Here is a 24672-nt window from a genome sequence, read left to right on the forward strand (position 1 = left end):
TGTACTAGTCCATGGACCTCACAGTGGATATTGAATAAATGGTTAGGCAGTTTGGTACTAGTGAGGCAAAACTGTGGACCTCTATGTGCTACAGGTACCACTCGTGAAGCGCTAATTGTACTAGTAGATTTCTGTAATTAGTAGGACAGTTGTCAACTAGTACACAGTTCTCCTTAACTAGTAACATGAAGTCAGTGTTGCAGTGTAATGGAGTACAAATATTTTGTTAATGTATTCCAGCAGTGTTTTCACATATCTGTTGTTTACTTCCTTATTTATATTTTTGGCAACTTTGGCTTTTGCTCCGGTGGATTTCCTCTACAAAATGTATACTTTTACTCTCCTAATTATGTTTGTTACTTGTTTAGTTCAAAATAAAATCTGAAGATAGTCTTTCTCCTTGTGCAGCCTATAGGTAGTCTTCCTCTCGCACGCTAGTAAGCTGATATCGAATAAATGCTCAAACGGCGTTGCATACAGGGAGAGACTGTCATGGTCTTCTGTCAGCATCATCCAACTCCAAGCGGCAGTATTTCAAAAAGTAAAGCCGCCACAATCGAAAGCATTGAGGTCGGCGTCTGCCATTTCAAAGTCAAAGCTGTTGAAGTGAGGGGAGGTGATGCCGGGGCTGTCCGTGTGGTACGCCCCTGCCGGACCCCCCATGTCTGAGAAGTCTGTGTTAAGAGGAAGGTCGGCTGCTTTGGCGTCCAGGCTGGAGGGCGAGCACGCGCTTAAGTAGCCCATAGCGGAAGAAGCGGCAGCCCCTCCCATAAGCAAGTACACGGCCCTCACCGCCTGAACGTTGTTGATGGTGCCGTGACGCAGGCAGCCCGCTGAGTGGCCTCCTCCTTTGTAATATTTTGTATGTGGAGAGCTCCTGCCTGTTTGACATGAGCATCATTTTAAGATGTTTGTAGGCAAAATGAACAAATCACAATCCATCTGACCTTTATCCTTTGGGGAGCCAGTCAGAGGTCCTGGAGAAGAAGCCTGCGCATTGCTGATCGGAGGAATCGGTGTATCTTTGTCCTGGATATGGTCCGGCACGAGGTCTTTTAGAGCGATGCAGAGCGGCGGCACCTGATGTCGCTTGCAAACACCTTGTGACGAGACACTCTGAGGGAAAGAAAACACGTTTGGATTTCTGTACATGGAACAAGTGTGCAAATGTGACTGTCCTTTTTCTATCAATCCACCCATTTTCTATACCGCTTTGTCTCTGTTAAGGTTGCAAATAATTGAAAACTATCCCAGCATATAGACAATTTATAGGCGTGCTGGAACATATCCAACCCATCATTGGGGGAAGCACGGGGCCGAGCACATTGAAACAAAGAGCCATTGGCACTCTCATTCACATCTATGGGTAATTTAGACTTTTCAATCAAGATACCGCACCATGTTTTTGGGGATGTAGGAGGAAACCGGAGCGCCTGGAGAAAACCCATGCAGGCACCAAGAGAACATGCAAACTTCACACAGGTGGAGTCCATCACCAGTCGACCACCTTACCGCAATTTTCAATACAATTACCTAAAAAGCCTGTTATTGAATGTGGGTGACACCAAAAAACTGCAAAACCACACACACAGTATTTGTCACAGGTGTTCCAATGATGTAACTCCAAACCCAGATCACCTTACCGTGAAGGATATGCGCTATCATACAGTAAAATAATTACTGCATCAAAAAATTTCCGTCTGGCATTGTTATTTTAATCACCAATTTATGTGTGTAAACCTATTATCCTTTGCTATACTCTGGTAAGTAACTTAATTATTATTGTAAAGCTGTAACTCACCTGTTTAACTTTTTTCAGTATATTCAGCCATTGACTGCAAAACAAAGAAGTAATTATCTTCATACATCTCAAACACAAATAATGACAAGGTTCAAAATAGTAATAATGCATAGTATTATGTGTACACTGCTAACATGATGTGTCATGACAGTATACATGTATTTTACATTCTTATTGTAGACGTTTGCCTCACTAAACTAAAAGCTGAAGTTCATGGAAAAACTGCAGTTTGTGTAATTGCTGAAAGATGTTACCAAAGTCAAATGCCACACACAATCATTCACAAAATTGGAAAATAGCAAAGCAGTTTGGAACATCAGAGCAGATCAAAGCAATTAACATACACAGTACTGTACAGAACAATGAAAATATGCCCCCTCATGACTGTGAAAACATTCAGTGCAATATAATTGGACACTTATATTTAATGAATGTGCTATGAGACACCCTGACGTCCTTGCTAGCTGATTGATTTTATGTCCATGTCATTTTGCTTTGGCTAAGCCATCACAGGATAAAAATGGCATTTTAATTGTATATGATTTTCTAACAAACAAAAAAAAAAAGGAGTAATAGTAGCATTGTTGAGTACTTGGAGTAAATACTTGTACTGCTATCTGTCTGAAAAATTAGTGTCAAACATCCCTTGCATCGTTTACTTGCATAGTCTCCAATCATTCACAAACGTATGAGTAACTCTAAGCTTTAACGAAATGGTGGTGGTGGGGGGAATCAGACCTGCAGTCGGCAGGAGTGTCGGTCAGTAGGAGCAGGTATTTATTTTGGGTCAAGATGAGAGCGAAGCAGCAATCTCGACTTCCACCAGCGGGCAGTTTTGGCAGGTCTAGGATCTCCTTGCCCTCCACGATGGCCTCGCAACTGCTCTGCAGAAGGACCAGCTGATCAGGTGGAGCTGAAGCATGGTGACACACAAGGAGGCTGCCTTCAGCTGTCAACAGCAGGAACCTTTTCTTCCATTGCTTGAAAAGAAATCCACCTTAACACAAGAAGTTGAAAAAAATACAGATCAGTATCTCCCCTCTTCAAACCCCACCCCCCAAAAAAACCAACCAAAAAAAAAAAAAAACAGCTATTAACTATATAAAGTCACGGTGAACTAATTACTGATGCCTGGCCGTGAGAGATTATCGAGTGTGTTGCAGAAAATGATCCAATTTCACCCATTTTTCATTTTTTTCCATTTATCCTCACGAGGGTCGCGGGAGCGCTGGAGCCTATCCCAGCTGTCATCGAGCAGGAGGCAGGGCACACCCTGAATCGGTTGCCAGCCAACCAAGGTCCGGTCCTCCGAACTCAGAACAGCTGCGACACCGTGCCGCCCCAATTTCACTTAATTGGTCTGAAATTACAAAATACTACAAATATAATGTATCTTTGATCATCAATCATATAGGGAGAGGCAGAACAACTCATTATAGAAGCCAGAGGTTACAATACAACTAGCTTTTGTTCAGTTTATACCTTTTTCCATTCATACAACAGAATAATAGCTTTGTATTTAACTAAATAAAACGGGTTTTCCCACTGAGGCAGGTATTTTTTGGATGGGGGTTATTAATAGATCATCACTATATCCCATTTTTGTGACATTTTTCTGATGTATAAAATGTGTGCCTTGCCCCAGTAAAGCTTGGGAAACTCTGACTGATGGGAACAAGAGCAGTTGCTGGATTACAGCACGAACACGCTGTCAACAGATTAGAGGCCATCAGATGCTTGGCGGATCAACACACTGCACCAGGCAGACCATAAAAATGAGCTTTTCCCTCTATCAAAATCACACCCTCACATCTGGATGCACACCGCACATACAGGCAAAAACATATTGGGGGGTGTTAATGAAATAACAGAATTACAACTGGCTGATTAAAACGTACATTTCATGCTGCTCTATCCGTGGTAAAACAGGACTGTGGCACCTGAGTGCACTTTGTACTTGTGTATAACACACAGAGGAACACTTTGTTGATAAGATGAGAAGGATTAGGAAAGCAGTATGACCCAAAAAAAAAAAAAAATCATTGAGGTGCTAGCTGCAAAACTGTCAAAAACAGCAACAAAATCATCTTAACTGTCCCAACAATGTACAAATAAATGCTTGGACTCACCATACATCCTGAGTGTTCCTTGATGGATCCCGGAGAGGCTCATTCCGACAGCAGCCGTTATTGAGTGACTGAGTGACTCGAATGCAGCAAGCAGAATACGATGATGGGTGAAAGGCACATGAGGCTCAATGTGAGTTTTAATGCTTTGCCTTAATCCTCATTCAGATGGGACGATTCGCTTTCGCACCAGAAGAGGTTATGATGGCACGCACAAACAGTCATGTTGCGCCGCGATGCTGCCTTCATAGACTCTCGTGATTATGGACTTGCCCATAACGACAAGAAATTTTAAACGATTGAACGACAGTCAAAACAAGAGCTTATGGGCCAAGGGAAAATACATTATTTTTCGTTCCAGCATTACTGGGAAAATGGGTTAGCAACATGCTTGTTTGGATTGGAGTTTGGTGTGGAGGAACCATAGATACACTCAAATATGCTGTTGCAAATCTTACAAGGTGATCTGTGTCCCAATATTTGTGTCCCTCGCTGAGAATTGACCAAAATATTAGAAACTGCTGACACTATGATGTAGTGCAAACTAGCTATGTAAATACAACCACAAAGAAACACAAAAAACTCCTCTAACTGAACATTCTTGTCTTTGTAAATATATATATTTGTTATATTATCAATCATTTTCTTTCTTATTAGACATTACAGTTGTATTTAAACGAAGTAGCATGTGAGCGTGCGCTTACAGTGTTGTGATTATGTAATTACAATTCTGTTTTGGGCTAAAGCAGCTAAAACCTCTAAAGCCTCGTCAGCTCATTTCTCATCCAAAGCTGCCCAGCAGCAAACAACCTGCTGAGACATCGACTGTAACTCTCAGTGCAGTCAGTTTGAGAACAAATACATGTAAAAAGTGTGATTTTTATCGTGCTGTTACTAATGACTGTATCAGTGCAGATGAGTTTCTGAAATAAACTCCACATTTGAGTACATAAAGCCAAAGGTGACAAGATCATATGACTCTATTTGAAAACATTAGAACAAAACGACAGGAAAAAAAAAAACATTCAAACCAATCAATAATACACAAACATGATGAATGGACTTGAATAAATAATAATCTCAAGACTGCAAGTCAGACGTTCAAAATCTGGGTTCTTATCAAGGCATCAAGGCAAAATTGCTTAATTTCCTCACTCATACATTAATGGGAAAAAAAAACCCCACAGTATTGCACTTGCTAAACTGTATGTTTGTCCAGTCTGGCAATTCTCTGTCAAAATAATCCCAAATAATGAAAGCAGCTCTTAAAGTGTTGCAATTCGCTTCCAAACTAAGACAGCTGATCTTCATATTGCTTTCGGAAGCAGTCCCCAGCAGGAAAGAAATCCCAGCAACGTTCCTGGTACATCTTCCACACATACGACTCCTAACATCAAATTAAAAAGAGGAAAGAAGAAGAATCAGAGGACAAAGTTGATGCCAGTCGGCCAAAAAACTGAAAATATAATAATAAAATCAAGACAAGGTCTAGCGCTCACCTGTCCAGTGTGCTCAGTCTCATCTTTGTTGATGAGATACATTAAGAAGAACCTGAAATGGATGACAACTTTTAAAGCTTTCCTAACAGTACATGTACGTAAATACCTGGACCTGACTGATGTATTTTTTTTTTAGGCAGATGCTGATTCCAACATTTAACAGAATAAAATTCTGATAACCGGATAAATCGGGCAATTTGTCACAAAATAGACATTATATATTCATGTAAACTCACATGTAATTAGCCAGGTTGTGCTCATCCAGTGTGTGAGTCTCAAATCCGTGTGGTGTTGTATCAAAGTAATCACTCCCAATGCCGCATATGAAGCATTTTGTCTGCAGATAAAACACAAGTTAAGCCGTATTGTACTGATATTTGATGTTAACAGCCAAGTCATAATAGTTCAGTAAACGTACTTCCATGTCTTCTTTAACCTGCTCTTGTTGATCTCTGAGCTCTCCAAATGCGTCAATGATCAAACCTACATCATATGGGCGCACAAATATTTTTCATGTAAAAATAATACATTTTCATTGACACTGTCAAATATGATCTCTCTTAATGCCCCCAGTATAACTCATGTGTTTTTCTGGGAAATATAACATGTGTCAGTTTTACAATTTCTCTCCACGCTGTTAGCGGGAGAAGTTTAACTGTGGTTTCTTTACCCTGGATGATTGCCAGCAGGATGACAATGACAAAGAAGAAGAAAGTGATGTCAAAAACCACTCGATATAATTCATATTCATCTCCGGCGGGATCCTCAATCTCATCCCCGATGCCTCCGCCTGCGCGCACACCCACGTACATGTGGAACAGGTAGCACTGCGGAAAAATGGAAAAAAAATGTACTTGTGACTCGGGGGGAGACGTGAGTACTATTTGTGGAGGCTAGTCCCGGTTCAATAATGACTCACGGTCATCATGTCGTCACATTTCATATCCGGTTCGTCCTCGTCCTCGCTCTTGTTGTAAAACTTGCGGAAGAAGTTGAAGGCCACCACGGTGTATAAGTACACCACAACCGCCAGCAGGCCCACTGTCATCATCAACTAAAAGGACATGAGCACAATTAGCATACCGAAGAAGACTTGAAATTGTATTCGGACAAAGCTCTTCATGACTTCAATGATTAACAATCGAGAGTAAAAGCCATTTCAATCCCAATTGTAAATCATACGAGCAACCATCTTTCCATTTTCTCTTCCTGTAATTTCAACAGCCATGTGTCCTGAAGCTTTTGTCCATGTAATGCAAGTATAGGTTTTACACAGCAAAATTACATTCCCCCCACGATTTATCATGTATTTTTCGGCACCTGTTTTCCATTGTGTGTTACTGAGGACAGAATTGTACGCAGAGTCTTGACACCCATGGCAATGTCCAGCAGGTGGCATGCGAAGAAGAAGTTGTTGTAGTGGCCAAGCAGGGACATAATCAGGTACCAACATAGGTAAAGGAAGGTCTGAAAGACATCAGCAATCAAAGATGGCCTTTAGGTTACAAAGATGGAATTCAACTCTGGAGCTTTAATGCACGAGCAGTTTTGCTCAAGGCAACGAAGATCCGAAAACGTATTGAGCTTGCGCAACTTGAAAACTGAATACTGAAAAAGTATTTGTATAACAATCCAGTAGCTACTTCACATATTGATGGATGGACGGATGAAAAAAATAACGTTATTATTGTGATTGTGTGCAAAGTTCCAAAAACATTCAAAACTGCATCTGAACATGATTACATTTGTAAAGGTAGAACATTTGGTTCTTAGGTGAGGTATATTAATAAATGTGTGCTGTGGTGAGTTGTAGAACAAAAAGATAACTTTTGTGGACTACAGTGAAGTAATACAAATTTATTGTGCTTACACCATCGGTGAATACAACTCCAAACTTCCATATCTGGTACTTGATGTCTATGGCAGTAGCCCTGAAAAAAAAGACACATTCAGAGCACATTTCATGACTGTTTTGAGTCTTGGTAGTATCTTATTTGACTTTTTCCATACCATGCAAATGTTGCGTTGTCTGATTCCTCTTGTTTCTTTTCGTGCTGCTGACTCACATCCAAGGACGCCAAGTCGACACCCAGCAATTCGGCGATTCTTTCTCGGCCATAAATGTCTCCGTATTTATCTAAAACCTGGATGCAGATTTGGGATCTGAGCAAGACACTTTCAATTGAAAAAAACAAAAATAAAAAGCAAATCAACTGACCTTCCGTTTGACAAACTTATCCCAGTAGTTATTCGGGAAAGAACTGTAGGAGGGAAAAAGGAACTTGACTGATTGAAGTCATTTAGATATACTATAGATGCATTGTATATTTATGTGTATGTATGTGTATGTGTTTCTGCTGATAAACAACTTCCACATACGGCGTATTTAGGACTAGTCGATCCCACTGGCCCTTGATATCTTCGTCTTCCGGCTGCTCTGTAATGTAGAGGCCGTCAAACTCCAGCTTTCTTGCAAGTTCTTTCTCCCGTTTGAAGATCACCAGTGGAATCTGATTTAAAAAAAAAAAAAAAACGGGTAAATATTCCGGTATGGGACAGTTCCATTGCGTCACATTGACGATAACAGTAAAGTTGTGCCTACTTTGAGGCAGTTGTAGCCAATGATGCAAATGAAGGAGATGACAGTGTGCAGGATGGCTAGGAAGGACAGCGTGGGCTGCATGTAACCGGTGCTCTCTTCTAAGTAGAAATACAGTGGCACATCTTCCTCATCCTCATCCCCGTCACTCATTCCAGAACCCTCAGCCTCATCTCCAGAACCCTCAAATAGACCAGACCCCCCGAAGAAACCGCTTCCCTCCGCCAGCCCGGAACCTTCCATGTCTTCACCCTCAGGCGGGCTGTCAGACACCTGTATCAAAGAAACACCTCTCATAATGCAGTCCAGGTTTTCTGATAATACTCTTCTTTTGGTTGTTTTTAGATTGGTTTTGCTGTGCCTAATAGTTTTAAAAAACACAACACATTAATGTTCAAATACAATATGAGCTCCTCACCTTGTAGAAGAGTAAAATGAAGTTCAGTGCAAAAGCGAGGAACAGCGCCAGAAATCGCAAGTTGTAGAAGTTTCTGGAAAGGTAGTTCTATAAATGAGAAGAAAATATTAACCATCCATCCATCTATTATCTATGCCATTTGGCAGGTGAAGATGAAGCTCATCCCTGCAAATACTGGGAGAAAGCCGTGGTACACCCTGGACTGGTCACCAGTCAACCACAGGACACAAACAAACGACTTACAGAACATACAAACCTATGGAATTTTTTCTTTTATCTTAACATGCACGTTTTGTGGATGAGAGAGGAAAATTGAGTTATTGGAGAAAACCCATTCGAGTACAGAAAAAATAATGAAAATGCAGCACAGGACGGCCGGACCCGAGAGTCAAACAAAGGACCTCAAAACTGTCAGGTAAATGTGCTAACCACTCGGCACCGTGCTGCCAAAAATATTTCTTAACATTACAGTAAAATAACAAAGATGTGTGAGATTGGGGTAATAGCAATGATGTGGGAAAATACAAAATATTTCACCATGAATTTATTTCTCTGTGTTTCCAGCTCGGTCCACATTTGGAATCCTCCTCCCTTCTTGGGCTTCTTTTCTTTCTTCACTGCAGATTTTTTCAGTTCATCGGCATCTGCTCGAGCTTGACTCTCAGATTCTTTCTCTGTTTTCTCACCATTTTCAACACTGAAAACACAGAATATTTGGTCTATTACAGTGCATGTTTTTATTGGTCTACTTTTAATACTGTGGGGTTTTGCTGTATTTTGTTATTGAATAATACATGAATATTAATGAACAAAAACACTTTTTGTTGCATATATGAGATTGGTGTGTAAGATAATGTCCAATTTGACATTAGTCCTTCTTAGGATTATTGTCTTTCGGTCAAGGTTGGCAACCTATGAACAGTACTTAATGTGATAATAATAATAATGTGTATTTTTTTTTTTTTTTGGTGAGGGTTTAAGATATGCTACATGGGCAAGGCGACAATCAAATATAGTGTTGTACTCGGCTTTTTCAGGTTCTGGGGGCGTTTCTTCAGCAGGTACTGGTTCCGGAGGCTTCTGCACCCCAGCTTCCTCTTCTGGCTGCTGTTATAGGATAAAACCCCGCAAAGTAGTCACAAACATTTGCAGTACTTACATTTACAAGACTTCACCGATAGGGAAGACACCTACCATTTTCCTCTTTGTTATAGGTGTCCCTTCAGGGGTTGGCGGCTCAACCGGAGCCTCGACCCCCATGTCACCAAGTCCACCAGGGGCATCGATACCAGGTACCCTCCCACCTTCCTTCTCCTGGGTATCCTCCTCCTCTTCTTCCCCACTTCCAGTCTCTCCAGTGTCTGTGACCCCACCTGTGTCTAGCTCCTCTCCCATCCCAGGTTCCCCCGGTCCATCGCCGTGCACGTCATCCTGCGTTGGATCCGGCATGCTCGCCAAAATCTCTGTCACGGTGATATTTTTAGCTCCCTCCACTAAGCCGCCTCCAAACAGGGCATGCCAGATTATCATAAAGAACCCTTTGCACACGTTGTAGAAGAAGTGCAGGATGCTCATCAGGATGGTCCAGAAGAAGGTGGACAGGGCAACAACAATCTCTTTCAAGGTCATCTTCCTCACTCGCCGATATTGCCGGCGCAGATTTCGGAAGGTGAAAATGCTGAAGAAGTTCAGTATACTGTTTATGAAATCTGCAAAGGCCGAGCTGGACTCGGGTGGGCCCTCCTCCCCATTAGTGTCCTCTTCTCCTGCTCCGATAGCTGCTCCTGGTCCTCCCTCAGTCACGGCTTCTTCTACGTCATCATCCTCATCGCCCTTTTCCTCTTCCTGCTCGGAAATTTGTGAGGCAATATTCATCTCAAAGATGGTGTCCTCACAGAAGTTGACAAACATCTCCATCTTCTCGGACTCGCCGCCCTCGTTGACCACATCAAAGATGAACTGCCGCTTGGACTCTCGGACCTGAGGCATTTCCCATTGTCTGCGGTTGACCTCGCTGATCTCAAAGTAGATGCGCTCAATCTTCCGACTGGCACCCATAATCTCAATACGGCCCAGGAAGGGGCGGAAGTAATTGAGTACGCTCTCCGCTTGTTCCAAGAAGTTCTGCAGTCGGGTATCGTGAGGGACGTGCTCAGACAGGTTGGTTAGCAGCACGGCGATGTTGAAGCCGATGTCCTTAGCAGGCTCCTGGAAGCGACTGGCATACTCCTCGTAGTTGATCATATCATTTTCATCTGCCTCCGAGCAAGACAAAAGGAACTGGATCTCTGAAGGGGTGTACTGCTTCTGGCTGTCCATGGCCTTCTGGAAGTCCTTCTTGGAGATAAGTCCTCGAGGGTCTGTGATGTAATCTCGGAAGGCATCGGATGTGACGATGTCTTTCAGTTTGAGGAACATGTCAAAGAATTTTAGGATCATCTCCACGTTGCTGGATGACTCCACCAACATGTCCACCATCTGACGGGCGATGGTGCCATTCACCACATTTCCTGAATGATACGACACAACAGTTTTACAAATACATATTTGACAAGACTGTTTTTTTTTTTTTTAAAAAAAGGGCACAGATTACCCTCTAACAGTGAGAGCAACATGACCACCATGTCTTTCTGAAGGTCCAGAAGCTCCTTCAGGAGACCAATTTGGCTTGAATCCTGCCAAGATTGGAAATAATCAATATGTCACTTTTTAACATATTAGGAATTCCAAATAACTGAAATAGATGCAGCCACTGGGAAGAGGAAAGTGGAAAACACAAGTATAAACTCTCAAAAGTTATTGGAGAAAATTATCTGATAATAGAAGTGCCCCATTACTGACAAGTAGACAAACATTTGCTGCATTCAAGTGGTGTTAGTTGCAAAGAAGATGCCAAAAGATCACAATCTACATTAAGAGCATTTTCCACCAGGTTAATAATTAGTGAAGTCAAATTGCAACATAACTGGAAACCATGTTAAATGTTGAACATGGGCAGAGCAAAAGTCTTATCAAAATGTATATTCCCACTCTAGAATATTAAAGTATATTACAATGTACACTGGAACAGTGGTGGTTAAAAGTCAGTCACTTTCTCAGAAAGTTTTGTAGTCACCTGCTTTTTTGTCCTAAATTGTTCAGTGAAAAGTATTTTTGATTTCCAATGTATTGTGTAAAAATTTGCCTTATTCAAATGTTTATGCATGGAGAGAAATTTTCTTCTATTTGTTCTTAGAATTTAAGAAAACTATAAGGGGAGTTTCTGTTTTTTTCTTTCTTTAAGTTGTAGAATGCTATTATAATTATAAAGGTTTTTGTATTATAAATCTTGTAAAACTATATATATATAAAATGATAGTTTTGCCCAAAAATGTAATATGCAATTATTTTCCTCAATTATGACAAATTTTCAACCATTAAGTATTCTGTGGTTTGTTCTTAAAAAAAAAGATACATATTATAGGTGAATGCTGCTTGACAAAATGAATCACTGGGACTTCATTCTTGTATTTTATGCTCTTGAGAACATTTTAGCAATAAAAACCACACCCTCGTGACAATTTGCAGTGTAAAGACTTGTGTGCCATTGTGTGAACAAGCTCAGTCTTAAGGAGATCATTTAAACAAAGTTTAAAATTCCATAATGAAGCATATTCCTTTTTTTTCAAGCAGGTGTGAAAAAAACAGCCTGAGAGGTGAAACCAATGTTGAATAAATAACAAACACATGATCACATCAACAGATAAATAAAGTGGATACATACTTTACCCTTCATTGAACATGTGGAAGACAGTTTAAAATAATCAATGAAATACTTTCTATAAACATTTAGAACATTCTTGTGCATGAACAAAAAAATGCCTGAAATATGTTTTTAAAATATATGAATGAATGGTATTAGGTTAACAGTTCAGTTACAGGTTTAATTGCTAACATTATCGCTGTTATTGTAATTACAGATTCAATTTAAAGTTTGGAAAACATGTCGAAAATGGTCACTGATGCGACACAGCACGTCAAAAACTATAATTGGAAAAGACATAGATCAAATCCGAATGACATGGATAGTCTCAGAAAATGTTTGTCAGATTTATGTGCAATTTACCGGAAAATAAAAAAGGTGCCCCTCTTGTTTTTATTCAAATAGCTCAAATTTGGAGAGTAAAAAATTTACTTGTTTGATCTTTATTTTAACTTCTTTAACTTGTGCATATCTTTAATTGTAGTCAATATTAAATTAAAAGTTCTGAAAGACAGACACAGCAATATAATGGAAAATGCTGTTTTCTTTTTTTTTTAATAAACACGTTAATATATCTGAATATTTTAGATTAGGATAACAGATAAAACATGTTTAATAATATCAATAATGGCTGAGTTATATTCAAGTGACCCATGACAAGCATGAGAGTGTGACAGTGAGCTGCATGCACAACAAGATGCTGACACTGAAGCAGTTAAATGGAATCCAGCCATCATTGATTTTATTAATTTTGTAATGTGCATATATTGTCGATTGATTTATATGTTCAGTCATACATCGAGCATGTATTTGCAAGCATGTTTTCTACTCAGTCATGGTATGTCCCAAGTAATCTCTACCCTAGCAAACATCCACTAGCAGCACACACCAACCATGACTGTTCCAGTAGATCCAAAAAGTCTACACACCCCTGTTCAAGTGCCAGGTTTTTGTGAGGTAAAAAAAAAAAAAAAAACGAAATGAAGAAAAATCATTTAAAATTGTTTTCCACTATTAATGTGACCTATAACCCGTGCAACTCAACTGAAAATCACACACATACCCACACACGCGCAGGCTCACACACATGCACACAGTTTTATACATACATACAAAAATACTATATATATATGTGTGTGTTTCATCAACCTAGATTTAATTGAGATAAATAGATTTAATTTAGATGTGTTTATGTTTGTATACATGTATGTTTGTAGACACACACACACACACACACCACACACACACACACACATTAGGATATGGCTTTGCTCATAGTTAACAAATTATATTCAAAGTCATGTTATACAGTATGTTAATCAGCACACACTTGCCACCAATAGTGTCTGATTCACCTTTGAATAAAGTTCCTCTGATAAAGTAGACTTTTCCTGACAACTTTTTATTTCTTAGCATTTGCCTCAAGGCTTTGTGTTAATACTGACTGAAATTTGGAAAAGGTGCACTCATTCAACCACGTTATTTCTGTGGAAAAGCTTTGAAAGGATTTATATTGGTCTCATATTTTGAACAGGGGTGTGTAGACTTTTAAAAAAATATCCACTCTACATACAGTAAAGCTTCATGACACTTACAAAAAGTCGAAATGAGAAAACATTATTCACAAAAAAGTACATCCCCCATTTACTGTACTATGGCAGAGAGCGGCATCAAAAATACTGACTTTTCTGACCCCCCTCAAAAAAAAAAAACGCTTGTACTAAGTATAGAGCAAGTAGTTCATAAAGGTAGCAAGGATCATTCATGATACTTAATGAGATTTAAACAAGAAGTGCATACCTGAGCCAGCTTCATCATCATGTGAGCAAAGACGTGGAGGAAGCCCACAATAGCATCCCACAGCCTGCTGTGGGCCAGAGACTGTTGGTTACCTGTGCATGGGCCCTGAGGAGAGACTCACTTTACACACAGCAGGAGCAGAAAATGCAAATGGTACTTTTTTTTTTTTTGTTTTGGAAAAAAAAGATGTGTTACCTGAATATATTCCGTCAGACTGTTAAAAATTTGTTTCGCAACTGTCATTGCTTTGGAGAAATTCTTTTTCCCTGGCTCATCAATTATATCTTTACCAGAGTAATACCAGTAGAAGTCACTGATGGATTCCTTTACAGAGAAAAGAAAGCATAATCATGACATGTGGTGGAATATTCAGATTTTATATACAAGTTAAATATGAATGACTGTATTTTGAGACCTGCAATCTGAGGAGGTAATCGACTGTACAGATGATGATGTTAATAGTTGTTGTGCTTCCTATCTGCGTCCTTAAGTAGTTCTGAAAGTCTGAAAACAGGACAGAGATTATTTTAGAAACACCTCACAGTGCTGCAATGCACCTTTACTCCGTTAATAAATATTCTGCGCTCTCACCGTTATTGTGACCCTCGCACAACAGCTGCAAGAAGCGGAAGAGGTCGCAGGTGAACTCGTCGTCTGCCATGACCTTCTCATCTAAATCAATGGAAAGTTTGAAAATGACAGTGACCTGACACACTACATAGACGTGAGCTGAATGAGACATTTTGTCAAGTCACCTTTATTTTAAAATGCATTAATATTCCACCTGGTTCACTTATCTGGCCTAAAGTGTACAGCCGGGTGTGGAGAAACATCCAAGTGCCAGCAGCATCACATTCACACACAAACATCCATACAAAATGGCTAAAGAACATACAGTACATATAAAGAGCAAGTGTACAAGGAGAAGAAAATGATAACCCCTTATCATACAATGGTGAAGTCGTCACTAGGTGCTGATTAATTAACCACGTTAAGATTATCACAACCAAAAATGCATGGTAAATCTCAACACAGCATTTTACTTGCATACTGGCCCCTTGCTGAAATAGTGTACAGTAGAATTGCAAATAACACCAAATATGGAAGCTGTAAGAGTTACAGTACTCCAAGTGGTGGCTGTACTGATGTAATAAACACAATACACAGACAAACACACAAGTATATGCAGATTTTGCTGTGAAAGGAGAGAATTACATGGGATAATTTGAGGTTTTGGTGTGTTTTTTTCATTATTTTTATTTGGGATGTAAGTCAAACTAAGAATGCCATTTGGACAAGAGAAGTGACTGAGACTGTATCAGTGAAGTTATCAGGGGTGTCAGTGACATCATTATTCATGATGAAAAGAGTTCTTGGAAAAATTTGGTCGCAAATTGTCGAAAAAGTTGAGTGAGGATGTTCGTGTCATGGTTGCTTTCCAGATTTAAGTGTCATAATTCCCATTTTGTGAAGCCCAACAGTGTTTCTCACATCCCACAAGCATGTTAGACATACCATGGAAATGACACAGACATTTTTTTCTTTTTGCTATTGAATAGTATAAAATGTTGAAAATTGAATTGGGTTAGGTCTTATGTGGTATTTAATAGCAATGGCAGAGTAGAGTACAGTTATTGCATTATTCGTTGAACGTTAAAGGAAAGCATTTTTTAAATGTGCTGGAGAAGGATATTATTAAAAGAACATCTAAGATGTGAACTTTTATACAAATATACACCAGAAAAGGGTTGCTTTGGTTATGTTCACTTATAAATATATATGGATAAAAACGTAGCGTCATTGAAACTGAAACAAAATTGTGTATTTTCTACTATTTTTAAGATGCATTACATTTTGTACAAACTCCGACTACAACTAAATTGTCATGAGAACAGGTTCTAGGATGTAGTTAAGTGTCAGCCACAGAACAACTACACACTAATATCAACTAGATTTAATTTATTTCCTGTTAGAATGGAGATAAAAAAAAAAAGGGTGTGAACTCTAAACATGAGTGACATCCATTTAATCATCTCTGAGTGGGGATGCATAGCGTTAGGGAGAGGAGGGGAAATAAAAGAGAGGGGACAGGAAAGCAGATGGACGGATCATGATTTACCCCAATCTGGGCTCAACTCTGAGGAAAATGAAAGGATGGATGGGGGAGAGGTGGCAGTGAATGTGGGGATAGGGAGAAAGGATCAGTGTGTTGAAAAGTTTTGAGGACTGAGAGATGAGGAAGGGGAGATTAACAACATTCCATGGCAAAGTTCATCCAGCAGCAGTTTTATTTGAAAGGAAGTCGAACAATTTGATGACAGAAGTCAGTTGCAGGTGAGGACTGAATGCCACATGCTGAACCTAATAAAGTTGCTCAAGTATTATTTGGAATTCTATGAGCAAACCACAACTAAATATGTGAAAAACCAACAGAAATACATCAAACGAAAATGAAATGAAAAATGTCTTCAATGGTATTTTTAGGCAATTAAGGATCGTATTGACTATTAAAACTAAAGCTCTGTATGTGCTTAACCTGTTTTCTTTGCTGTACGAAAAAAATAATGAAATGTGTTTACGACGGGCAAAAACAACTCAGACGTACACGCCAGCAATGTAAAATTATTTTACAGACCAAACTCGTTCGTCGTATGGACTGAGTCTCAACTGAGACGCTTGATGGATGCGGTTTCATTTTATTACTTTTTTTTTATGACACTAAGCATGTTATGAAAGTCATAATTCTGTCTCATTTGGAAGCTATATGAATTAACTTCTACTTGTTGTGGTGTTTGTGTACAGTAGTTTGATTATTGAATATTTAAGTCATGCTCTGTTTTCAATTTCACGTTTGAAGTTGTCCTGATAAAGATTTTCACATTAATAAAGTGTGGAATCCATTGATGAGGAAACATACTATATACAGTCACTGATCATACAATTATGGACACGTACACCTTTCATTGCTTTTGTATAAGTAACATTCAGTTTCTTTGACAGTTCAAATCAAAACTGAACATCATTAGGTTTGCAAAAGCAATTTGTTTGGGTACAGTCTATAGCAGGTGTCCAGACATGTATAAGAGTAAAGAGTGAGAGTATAAAGTACATAATATTGGGGTATTGCACATTTATTCATCCCTCTACTGACTCTTCTCACAACACGATGGAGCTTACACAGTATGCTGTGATCATTTTCAAAATAATATTATGATGAGACAGTATATTGAGAATGGTGATTTTGCCTTCTGTACTTAATGGTGGGTGGGTTGGTGGTCAGGGGGAATTAAAACGAGAAAGAGACTTACTGGTGCCCTCCTCGGAGACCATGCCCAGCCCTTCTGCCTTGTTCTGCCTCTCAAAAGCATTCAGATCCAGGACACTGCAGACAATATAATCAATGTATGCATATATTCTGCATATGAATGACTGATGAAAGGACCCCACTTGTAATACATTAGTTTAAAAGGGACCTGCATGTTTGCATCAAGGCTTGGACACTCAAAAAGAAGCCAACGTCCTTTTTATCCCTCAGATACTCCAGCATTTTCTGGTCAAAAGAGGGAACGGTGAAAAAAAGTGCTGATTTTCATCAATGTACACTTTGCATGTAAACAAGGGGCTTACCCGTTGAACTTCACTATTTCCACCATTAAGAATGGAAATACCCAGTTTGAGGGTTGTAGAAACCATTGGGCCTGTCTCGCCTGTAAAATGAAAAATGGTGTCATAAAAAATTATGAGGGAAGCATTATTCCAGTATGTGTGATAGGAAACAGGTTGAACAGGTTCACCTTTGCATGCGCTGATCATCTGGAGGACCATCTCTGCAGCTCCACGATTGTGAAGCCTGGACTGCTGGTAAAGAAGTCTTTGTTTCTCCATTTCTTTCTCCTGTGGCCAGCAACATAATGAATATGCACTACATGTAGACTTGTAATCTCAGAATGTATGTGGATAGAAGTGATACAGCAAGATACAGAATGCAACTGCATACATTTATCAGGGCGGGGCCTTCAATTACCCAAATGAACTACAGAGATAAGATATTCATTCTATCCATTTACATTCTTGTTCAAATCCACATTCACACACTTTTCACTCTACCCCCTAATGCTTTACTTTATATATGCAACATAAACTTACCTGTTTAGTGACAACCAGTCCATAATTTATGACCAAATGTGATAATATTGGGTTGTGACTTTCTATTCATAGTATTCGTCAGACTCTTATGCACATTCGCTCATCTCACTTACCAGTAGTTAGTAGTGGAGTCACAACACTACTTCATCACGTTTGCTGGCAGGAGCAAGCGTTAGACTACAGGACGCAGTAACGGCCCAACATTGCAGCCATGAAGCTTGCAGCTTTTGTCCAGACAGTGCGGACAAGAGCTCCAATCCTTCTGTGTCGGAGATATTTCTTTGGCATTGATCCAAAATGTGCCTTTGCTGGTTTGGAATAATCAGGTCAGCTCAACATTTTAAAAAAGAATGTCATTTCCACACTGGCAGAAATAGGGATACTGTTGGATTCTATTTGTGTATCTCAAGGTAGAAGAAGCACCCATTAAGGCTTTTTTTTTTTTTTTTTTCATTTCCTGAGCCAAAATTGTCACACTTGGAGATTACTGACCCAGTGAAAAGTATTGTTTTCCTACAGATACCAATAATGTATTTCTTTTCTGACAGTGTAATGAATAGCCAATCGGGACTAGGGTGTCATTTATGAGTAGAAAATGGCCATTGAATGAATATCTCTGAATCAGAAGAGACATTCCTCTCTTCAGCCACATCACAAATCGCTGTGGGGCATCCCACATCCTAAACCACCCAACCTTCCGCACCACAACCAACCCAACCTCCCGCCACCCACGTATGCCTAACCGAGCTTTACCCGCTATGTGTCATGCTGGACACGCCCTTTCGCCTCCATTGTGTACCTGACTACACTGTTTGGTGTGCACCGATATTGCAAGTCTTGGCTATGTGCATGAATGTTTAGCTCTTTAAACGCTTCTGCACTGTAGTCTGTCAGTAGTCTATGTGAGTGGGAAAGGGGAAGACACTGATCAGCAGCATTCAGTTAAGGAAGATGGAGGTTAGGAAGGTGAGAGGGATTAAATGAAGCCATGGAGGAAAAAGAAACGCAAGAGCGAGAGAAGAATGGGACAGCAAAAACATTTCTTAGGAGTGTTGAATTACAATAATCTTTCTTAAAAGGCGTATATCTTCACTTGTGCTGATCTGAGTGCTCTGATATAAGCCGTAAAATTTGGAAATGTGTTATCATCATTTTAAGTGTTCATTATCGCTGCAAGAAAAGATGGTGGCTGATGGAGGGGGATCTGGAAATTGGGAAGGCAATAACAGAGCCCTTGAGCAATGTATCACATGTCCATGTATGGTGTACCAATGAGTTGGACAGAGATTAGCTCTTCACAAGACAGAAGCCGGTCGAGTCTAAGATCTGTCTTCTAAGAGTAACTGGCTACCTTGGTTTTGCCCTGATACTATGAAACTTCTTCTTCTTTTTCTTTCGGCTTGTCCCGTTTGGGGTCGCCACATCGTGTCATCTTTTTCCATCTAATCCTATCTCGTGCATCCTCCTCTCTAACACCCACTGTCCTCATATCCTCCCTCACAACATCCATCAACCTTTTCTTTGGTCTTCCTCTCGGTCTTTTGCCTGGCAGCTCCATCCTCAGTACCCTTTTACGAATATACTCATGCTCTCGCCTCTGGACATATCCAAACCATCGAAGTCTGCTCTCTCGAACCTCGTCTCCAAAACATCCAATTTTGGCTGTACCTCTAATGAGCTCATTTCTACTCCTATCCAACCTGTTCACACCAAGCGAGAACCTCAGCATCTTCATTTCTGCTACCTCCAGTTCTGTTTCCTGTTTTTTATTCAGTACCACCGTCTCTAATACGTACATCATGGCCGGCCTCACCACTGTTTTATACACTTTGCCCTTCATCCTAGCAGAGACTCTTCTGTCACATAGAACACCAGACACCTTCCGCCAACTGTTCCACCCCACTTGGGCCCGTTTCTTCACTTCCTTACCACACTCTCCATTGCTCTGTATTGTTGACCCCAACTATTTGAAGTCGTCCACCTTCTCTATCTTTTCTCCCTCGAGCTTCACTCTATCTCCTCCTCCCCGCTCATTCACGCACATATATTCTGTTTTACTTCGGCTAATCTTCATTCCTCTCCTTTCCAATGTGTACTTCCATCTTTCTAACTGTTCCTCCACCTGTTCCCTGCTTTCACTGCAGATAACAATATCATCTGCGAACATCATGGACAAAGGGGAATCCACTTAACCTCGTCTGTCAGCCTATCTTGATACTATGAAACTAAGATGAATAATTGTCATTAGTACGGTTAGACATTTTACATTAATTTAGACAGTATTTTATTAGACCCAAGCCAGATTTAATAGGTGACTAAATGCAAGTGATAGAATAACTGTATTTTTCTTGCTTTGCGGAGTTATTTTACAATTCCAAAAGAAAGACAAACTGATATGTAAAATAGTCCTGCTGACAATGAGAAAACATCTGGATTGGGGCTTTGTCACTGTTTCCTAACAAAGCAACGCAAAATGAATGAGGCAAAACAAACAAACAAGGACGGCCAGAGACAGAGAGCTCATGGTGATGAAATGATGTGATGATGAGACCACTCAAAGCGTCGAGAGCTACCGCTCCACTGTGTTCCTGGTCCCCAGCCCCTCGCCGCCCATTACCAGTTCTGACTGTCGCACCTCAAAGGACATCTCATCCTCAGCCTCTTCCACTATTTCCTCTCCCCCTTCTTCTTCCTCACCAACATGGCAACTCTAAAAGAACAAGAAACTTTGGTTTGTTGCCATTTAAATCCTCAAGCTGTCAAGTCACCAAACATCACAGTGAGTACTCACTTTAGCCATAATATCTGCATATGCCATATATAGATGGTCTGTGTCTAGTTTACTGAAATGAAAAAACAACATAAGAGAATAAGTGTTATATTGTTTTGACACGTTTTGATCACATTTCATAGCCGAAACCTTTTTTCTGTGAGAGCAGTGCGACTGAAATGCAGAATAAGCTGGTGGAGGGGATCCGGCTTTGATTCTTTCTCCTCTTCTTCGTCTCCTTCTTCTTGCTCCATTGCTTTCTGCAACACAAAGAGAGAAGACCGCTGAGTAAATCTACTGAAAAAGGGAAAAAAGAGCTACACTAAAATTAGTTGACACTAACAGACAAATCATCAATCATTCTGTCTTCAAATGCGTAACCCTCAGTGTGAAGCCAGTTACGCTTGTATCCCTCAAGGAACATGTTAGAAGCTCTGTGCCTGAAATGACAAAACACAAATGTTTAATTTCACATATTTGGGAGCGTGGTGTCTTTTTCTATTCTGTCATCACTCTTTTGGCTTTTATATAAATGTTTGAATTGTGAAATGGCCATCACAGTGGAGCAACTGGTTAGAGGGTTGGGTTCACAGTTCTGAGGACTGCGCCTGTGTGGATTTTGCATGCTCTCTCCGTGCCTGTGTAGGGTTATCCCAAAAACATCCATTATCACCACCTTAGGTGTGACCGTGAGTGCAACTGTTGTCTGTCTCAATGTGCCCTGCGATTGGCTGGCAACCAGTTCAGGCAGGCGCTGGAGCTCCCGCTATCCTCATGAAAATAAGTGGCTCAGAAAATGAATGAATGAATGGTGAAATGTATGTCAAAAATAAAGTTCAGGTAAGTAAAGAACATTGTACTCCAATATAATCAAATAAAGTTGTTGAACCTTAATTAAAACTAACGGTCAGTAAAGAATGTCAGAGACTTTAAAAAATATATAAAAATTAAAACTCTAGACCAGGATACCTGTAATAACAAGTGACCCACAATATTGCGAACTCAGGTCCTCAGAACTGTGAGGCCGACGCTTTACCAGCTGATCCACCGTGCCGCCTACTGTATATTAAAAAGGGAAAAAAGGTCTAAAGAAAGGATCATTTTTACTTGAATTAAAGAGTTCTGATTGAGGCGAGTAAGCATTCATCCTGTCAAGCCATTATCTTTACCTCGGGATGTTGTACAGTGGCGTCATCCTGAAGCATGCAACAACAGCCCTGCGTCTCTGCTTAGACAACAATTTATGCCACACCATCTTCTTGGATTTAAATGGGTGCTCCATCTATAGAAGAAACAAAGCAAAGTGTACATCAGCAAAAGTTTTTCTCTCTTAAGATAGGTTGTTAGGGCAAGAAAGAAATTGCTCACCACTTCAAGGTGGTAGAGGACAGCAGAAACCTCTTGCACTCTCTTGACAACTTTCTCTGGTGCATCAGCGTCCTCGGCCTTTCCCGCCATTTCCTTATAGAGGGCCATCTGCCAGCGCATGGACGGATTGTCAACCTGTACATGATACGGCAACTCCAATATTTCAGAAACCTCACAGGACTTCACTGGCCTGAAACAGTGGAAAATGTATGGGATGAGACCTTTCCCTGCAGCTGGAGATTATTCTGCAGGAACTCTCTAACTTCTTCATCTGTATCTCTCTGTGTGGAAAAAAATAAATAAAAACGGGATTTTTTTTTTCTTTTTGCAATGTTGGAAGGATATTCACATTTCACATGAATTACCAAAGAGTATCGAATCTTGGCCAAGTTGATGAGCTCCTGGTCGGCAGGGGAGCACATGTTAAGGCCAATGGGGAGCATCTTCTTCAAAGCGGCCACAATGAGCGAAGTCTGCACTGAGTAGCGGTCTCCTCGTTTTTTCTTCTTGGTACGCTCAGCATCTGAGCCCCCACCCTGACACAATGTACAAGCAAGTATTCACAGGATCTCATAATGTCCCATAATTGACACTGCCAGGAATAAAACTTTAGAGTTGACCCGACAACCCTGGTGATTATTGCTCCTGCAGAATACCTTTCAAAGCGCAGCATACTGTTTATGTAATGACAGCAGAACCCTTGAATTGGAGAGATGAGACCATGAAGGGATTACATGTTACAATGTGGAGGAAAAGGGGATGTCTGAATTTGAATCAAAAATGGAGGAACAAACAAATTTCTCTGATCTCATAGTGCAGTGAGTAGAGGGTGTGGTGAAAGTGTGGGGGCAATGCGAGGGTCTCGCTGGCTTTGTGAAAGGGACTTGGCTTTAAAGGAGTTTTAATCTGGAAAACTGTTTTGACAGAGCATGCAATGTCAAACCATTCTTAAAATCATAAGCAAAATGACTCATGATGGCATATGAAACAAAACAAATTTAAGATGAAGATATTATATGTTTCGGATTAAAACTCAATGAAATCAATGAATTAGTGGCAGACTGTTAATAGGACGGAGCTACTCCCTGTTCTTGCCTCCTGCACTCCTTTCCTGTTTTCATGCTCAGGCCTTTTTATGGATGCTTTCCATTCATGTGAGTGGATAAAATACACAAGTTTGAGTTATACGTTAAATAGCAATATTTTTTTTTTCTTTTTTCTTTACCACATGTTATTCTGTTGCTAAGTAAAAATGGATACGTCAAACAATCATACAGATTTGTGAACTAGAATAACAAGCAAAAGACGCAAGAGAGTAAAGGAATCTTTGCAAATTATGTTTGGACCTTTAATGAAGCTCAATCATAAGTTACTTTTAAAACTACAGAGCATTTGCCATTATCTTTATTTTTATGGTTGTATATACTGCATACTCTTCTTATGAAATTGCACAGTGGTGTTTCTAGTACCTTGCCGCACTCTTGTCCCTAATAAAGGTAATAGAATTCCATCCATCCATTTTCTTTACCGCTTATCCTCACGAGGGTCGCGGGGAGTGCTGGAGCCTATCCCGGCTGTCAACGGGCTGGGTTGCCAGCCAATCACAGGGCACATTGAGACAAACAACCAATCGCACTCACAATCACACCTAGGGGCAATTTAGAGTGTCCAATTAATGTCACATGAGGAAACCAGAGCACCTGGAGGAAACCCACGCAGGCACGGGGAGAACATGCAAACTCCACACAGGCGGGTTTGGGATTGAACCCGGGACCTCAGAACTATGAGGCTATCGCTTTACCATCTAATCTACCGTGCTGCCGGTAATAGAACTGTCTCAGAATAATGTAGTCCAGTCCTACAATGTACCATACAGCTCTAATAATACATGTATTGATACATTAATACCTCTCTGACTGTGTAAAAACAAACAAACCAATCCTGCTTTTCCAAAGTCAGAATTTTTTTACACAGGTCTTCATGTCTATATGCATTTATGGATAATTAATTCCTGTCCCTGTGTTATATAAGCGTGGGTAGTATGCCTTCACTTGTCTTTCTGATGCAAAAATGTTATGGGAACAGGCTGCAAAGCATCCCGGGGAATAATTTAGACATTAAGTGTGAATTAATGTATTGGTTAAACTCATGGCCATTTGGAGCATATCCTAACATGGCTATCCGAAAGCGGATAGACCTCAGTCTTGTTAAGGTTCAGGTATGTTAGTGGGTTTGCATACTTCAGGAATTGAAAGGAAAGTAACCATGTGGCTCCATGGCATTTCCAGGGAGGAGACAAGAAAGAGCACAGAGAAGTATGAGGGGCCATCAGGGACATAAATCAGCATTACCTCTTCCACAATAATGAAATACTCTCATACAGTACATGCAACCGACTCACAT

The 24672-nt window shown here is 40.2% G+C and overlaps 1 protein-coding gene across 1 annotated transcript in view; it reads right to left on the bottom strand.

The window, feature by feature from the left end:
* Window positions 1–4621: 4621 nt before the first annotated feature.
* The window catches only part of LOC133491703 (ryanodine receptor 1-like), a 45560-nt gene continuing 25509 nt past the window's right edge, over window positions 4622–24672 (bottom strand). Inside the window, 33 exon segments of the mRNA XM_061803208.1 lie at window positions 4622–5314; window positions 5427–5478; window positions 5663–5763; window positions 5845–5909; window positions 6097–6253; window positions 6346–6480; window positions 6747–6893; window positions 7297–7357; window positions 7437–7570; window positions 7645–7687; window positions 7806–7936; window positions 8029–8298; window positions 8444–8530; window positions 8981–9140; window positions 9468–9550; window positions 9638–10953; window positions 11037–11118; window positions 13986–14090; window positions 14181–14309; window positions 14401–14489; window positions 14577–14657; window positions 17294–17367; window positions 17459–17535; window positions 17613–17692; window positions 17780–17879; window positions 20767–20841; window positions 20923–20974; window positions 21052–21161; window positions 21245–21341; window positions 22071–22183; window positions 22270–22404; window positions 22491–22550; window positions 22635–22805. Coding sequence (XP_061659192.1) covers window positions 5219–5314; window positions 5427–5478; window positions 5663–5763; window positions 5845–5909; window positions 6097–6253; window positions 6346–6480; window positions 6747–6893; window positions 7297–7357; window positions 7437–7570; window positions 7645–7687; window positions 7806–7936; window positions 8029–8298; window positions 8444–8530; window positions 8981–9140; window positions 9468–9550; window positions 9638–10953; window positions 11037–11118; window positions 13986–14090; window positions 14181–14309; window positions 14401–14489; window positions 14577–14657; window positions 17294–17367; window positions 17459–17535; window positions 17613–17692; window positions 17780–17879; window positions 20767–20841; window positions 20923–20974; window positions 21052–21161; window positions 21245–21341; window positions 22071–22183; window positions 22270–22404; window positions 22491–22550; window positions 22635–22805 — 4668 coding nt within the window. The 3' untranslated portion in view covers window positions 4622–5218.

The sequence above is a fragment of the Syngnathoides biaculeatus genome, chromosome 18 (genome assembly GCF_019802595.1).
Source record: "Syngnathoides biaculeatus isolate LvHL_M chromosome 18, ASM1980259v1, whole genome shotgun sequence".
Taxonomy (NCBI): domain Eukaryota; kingdom Metazoa; phylum Chordata; class Actinopteri; order Syngnathiformes; family Syngnathidae; genus Syngnathoides; species Syngnathoides biaculeatus.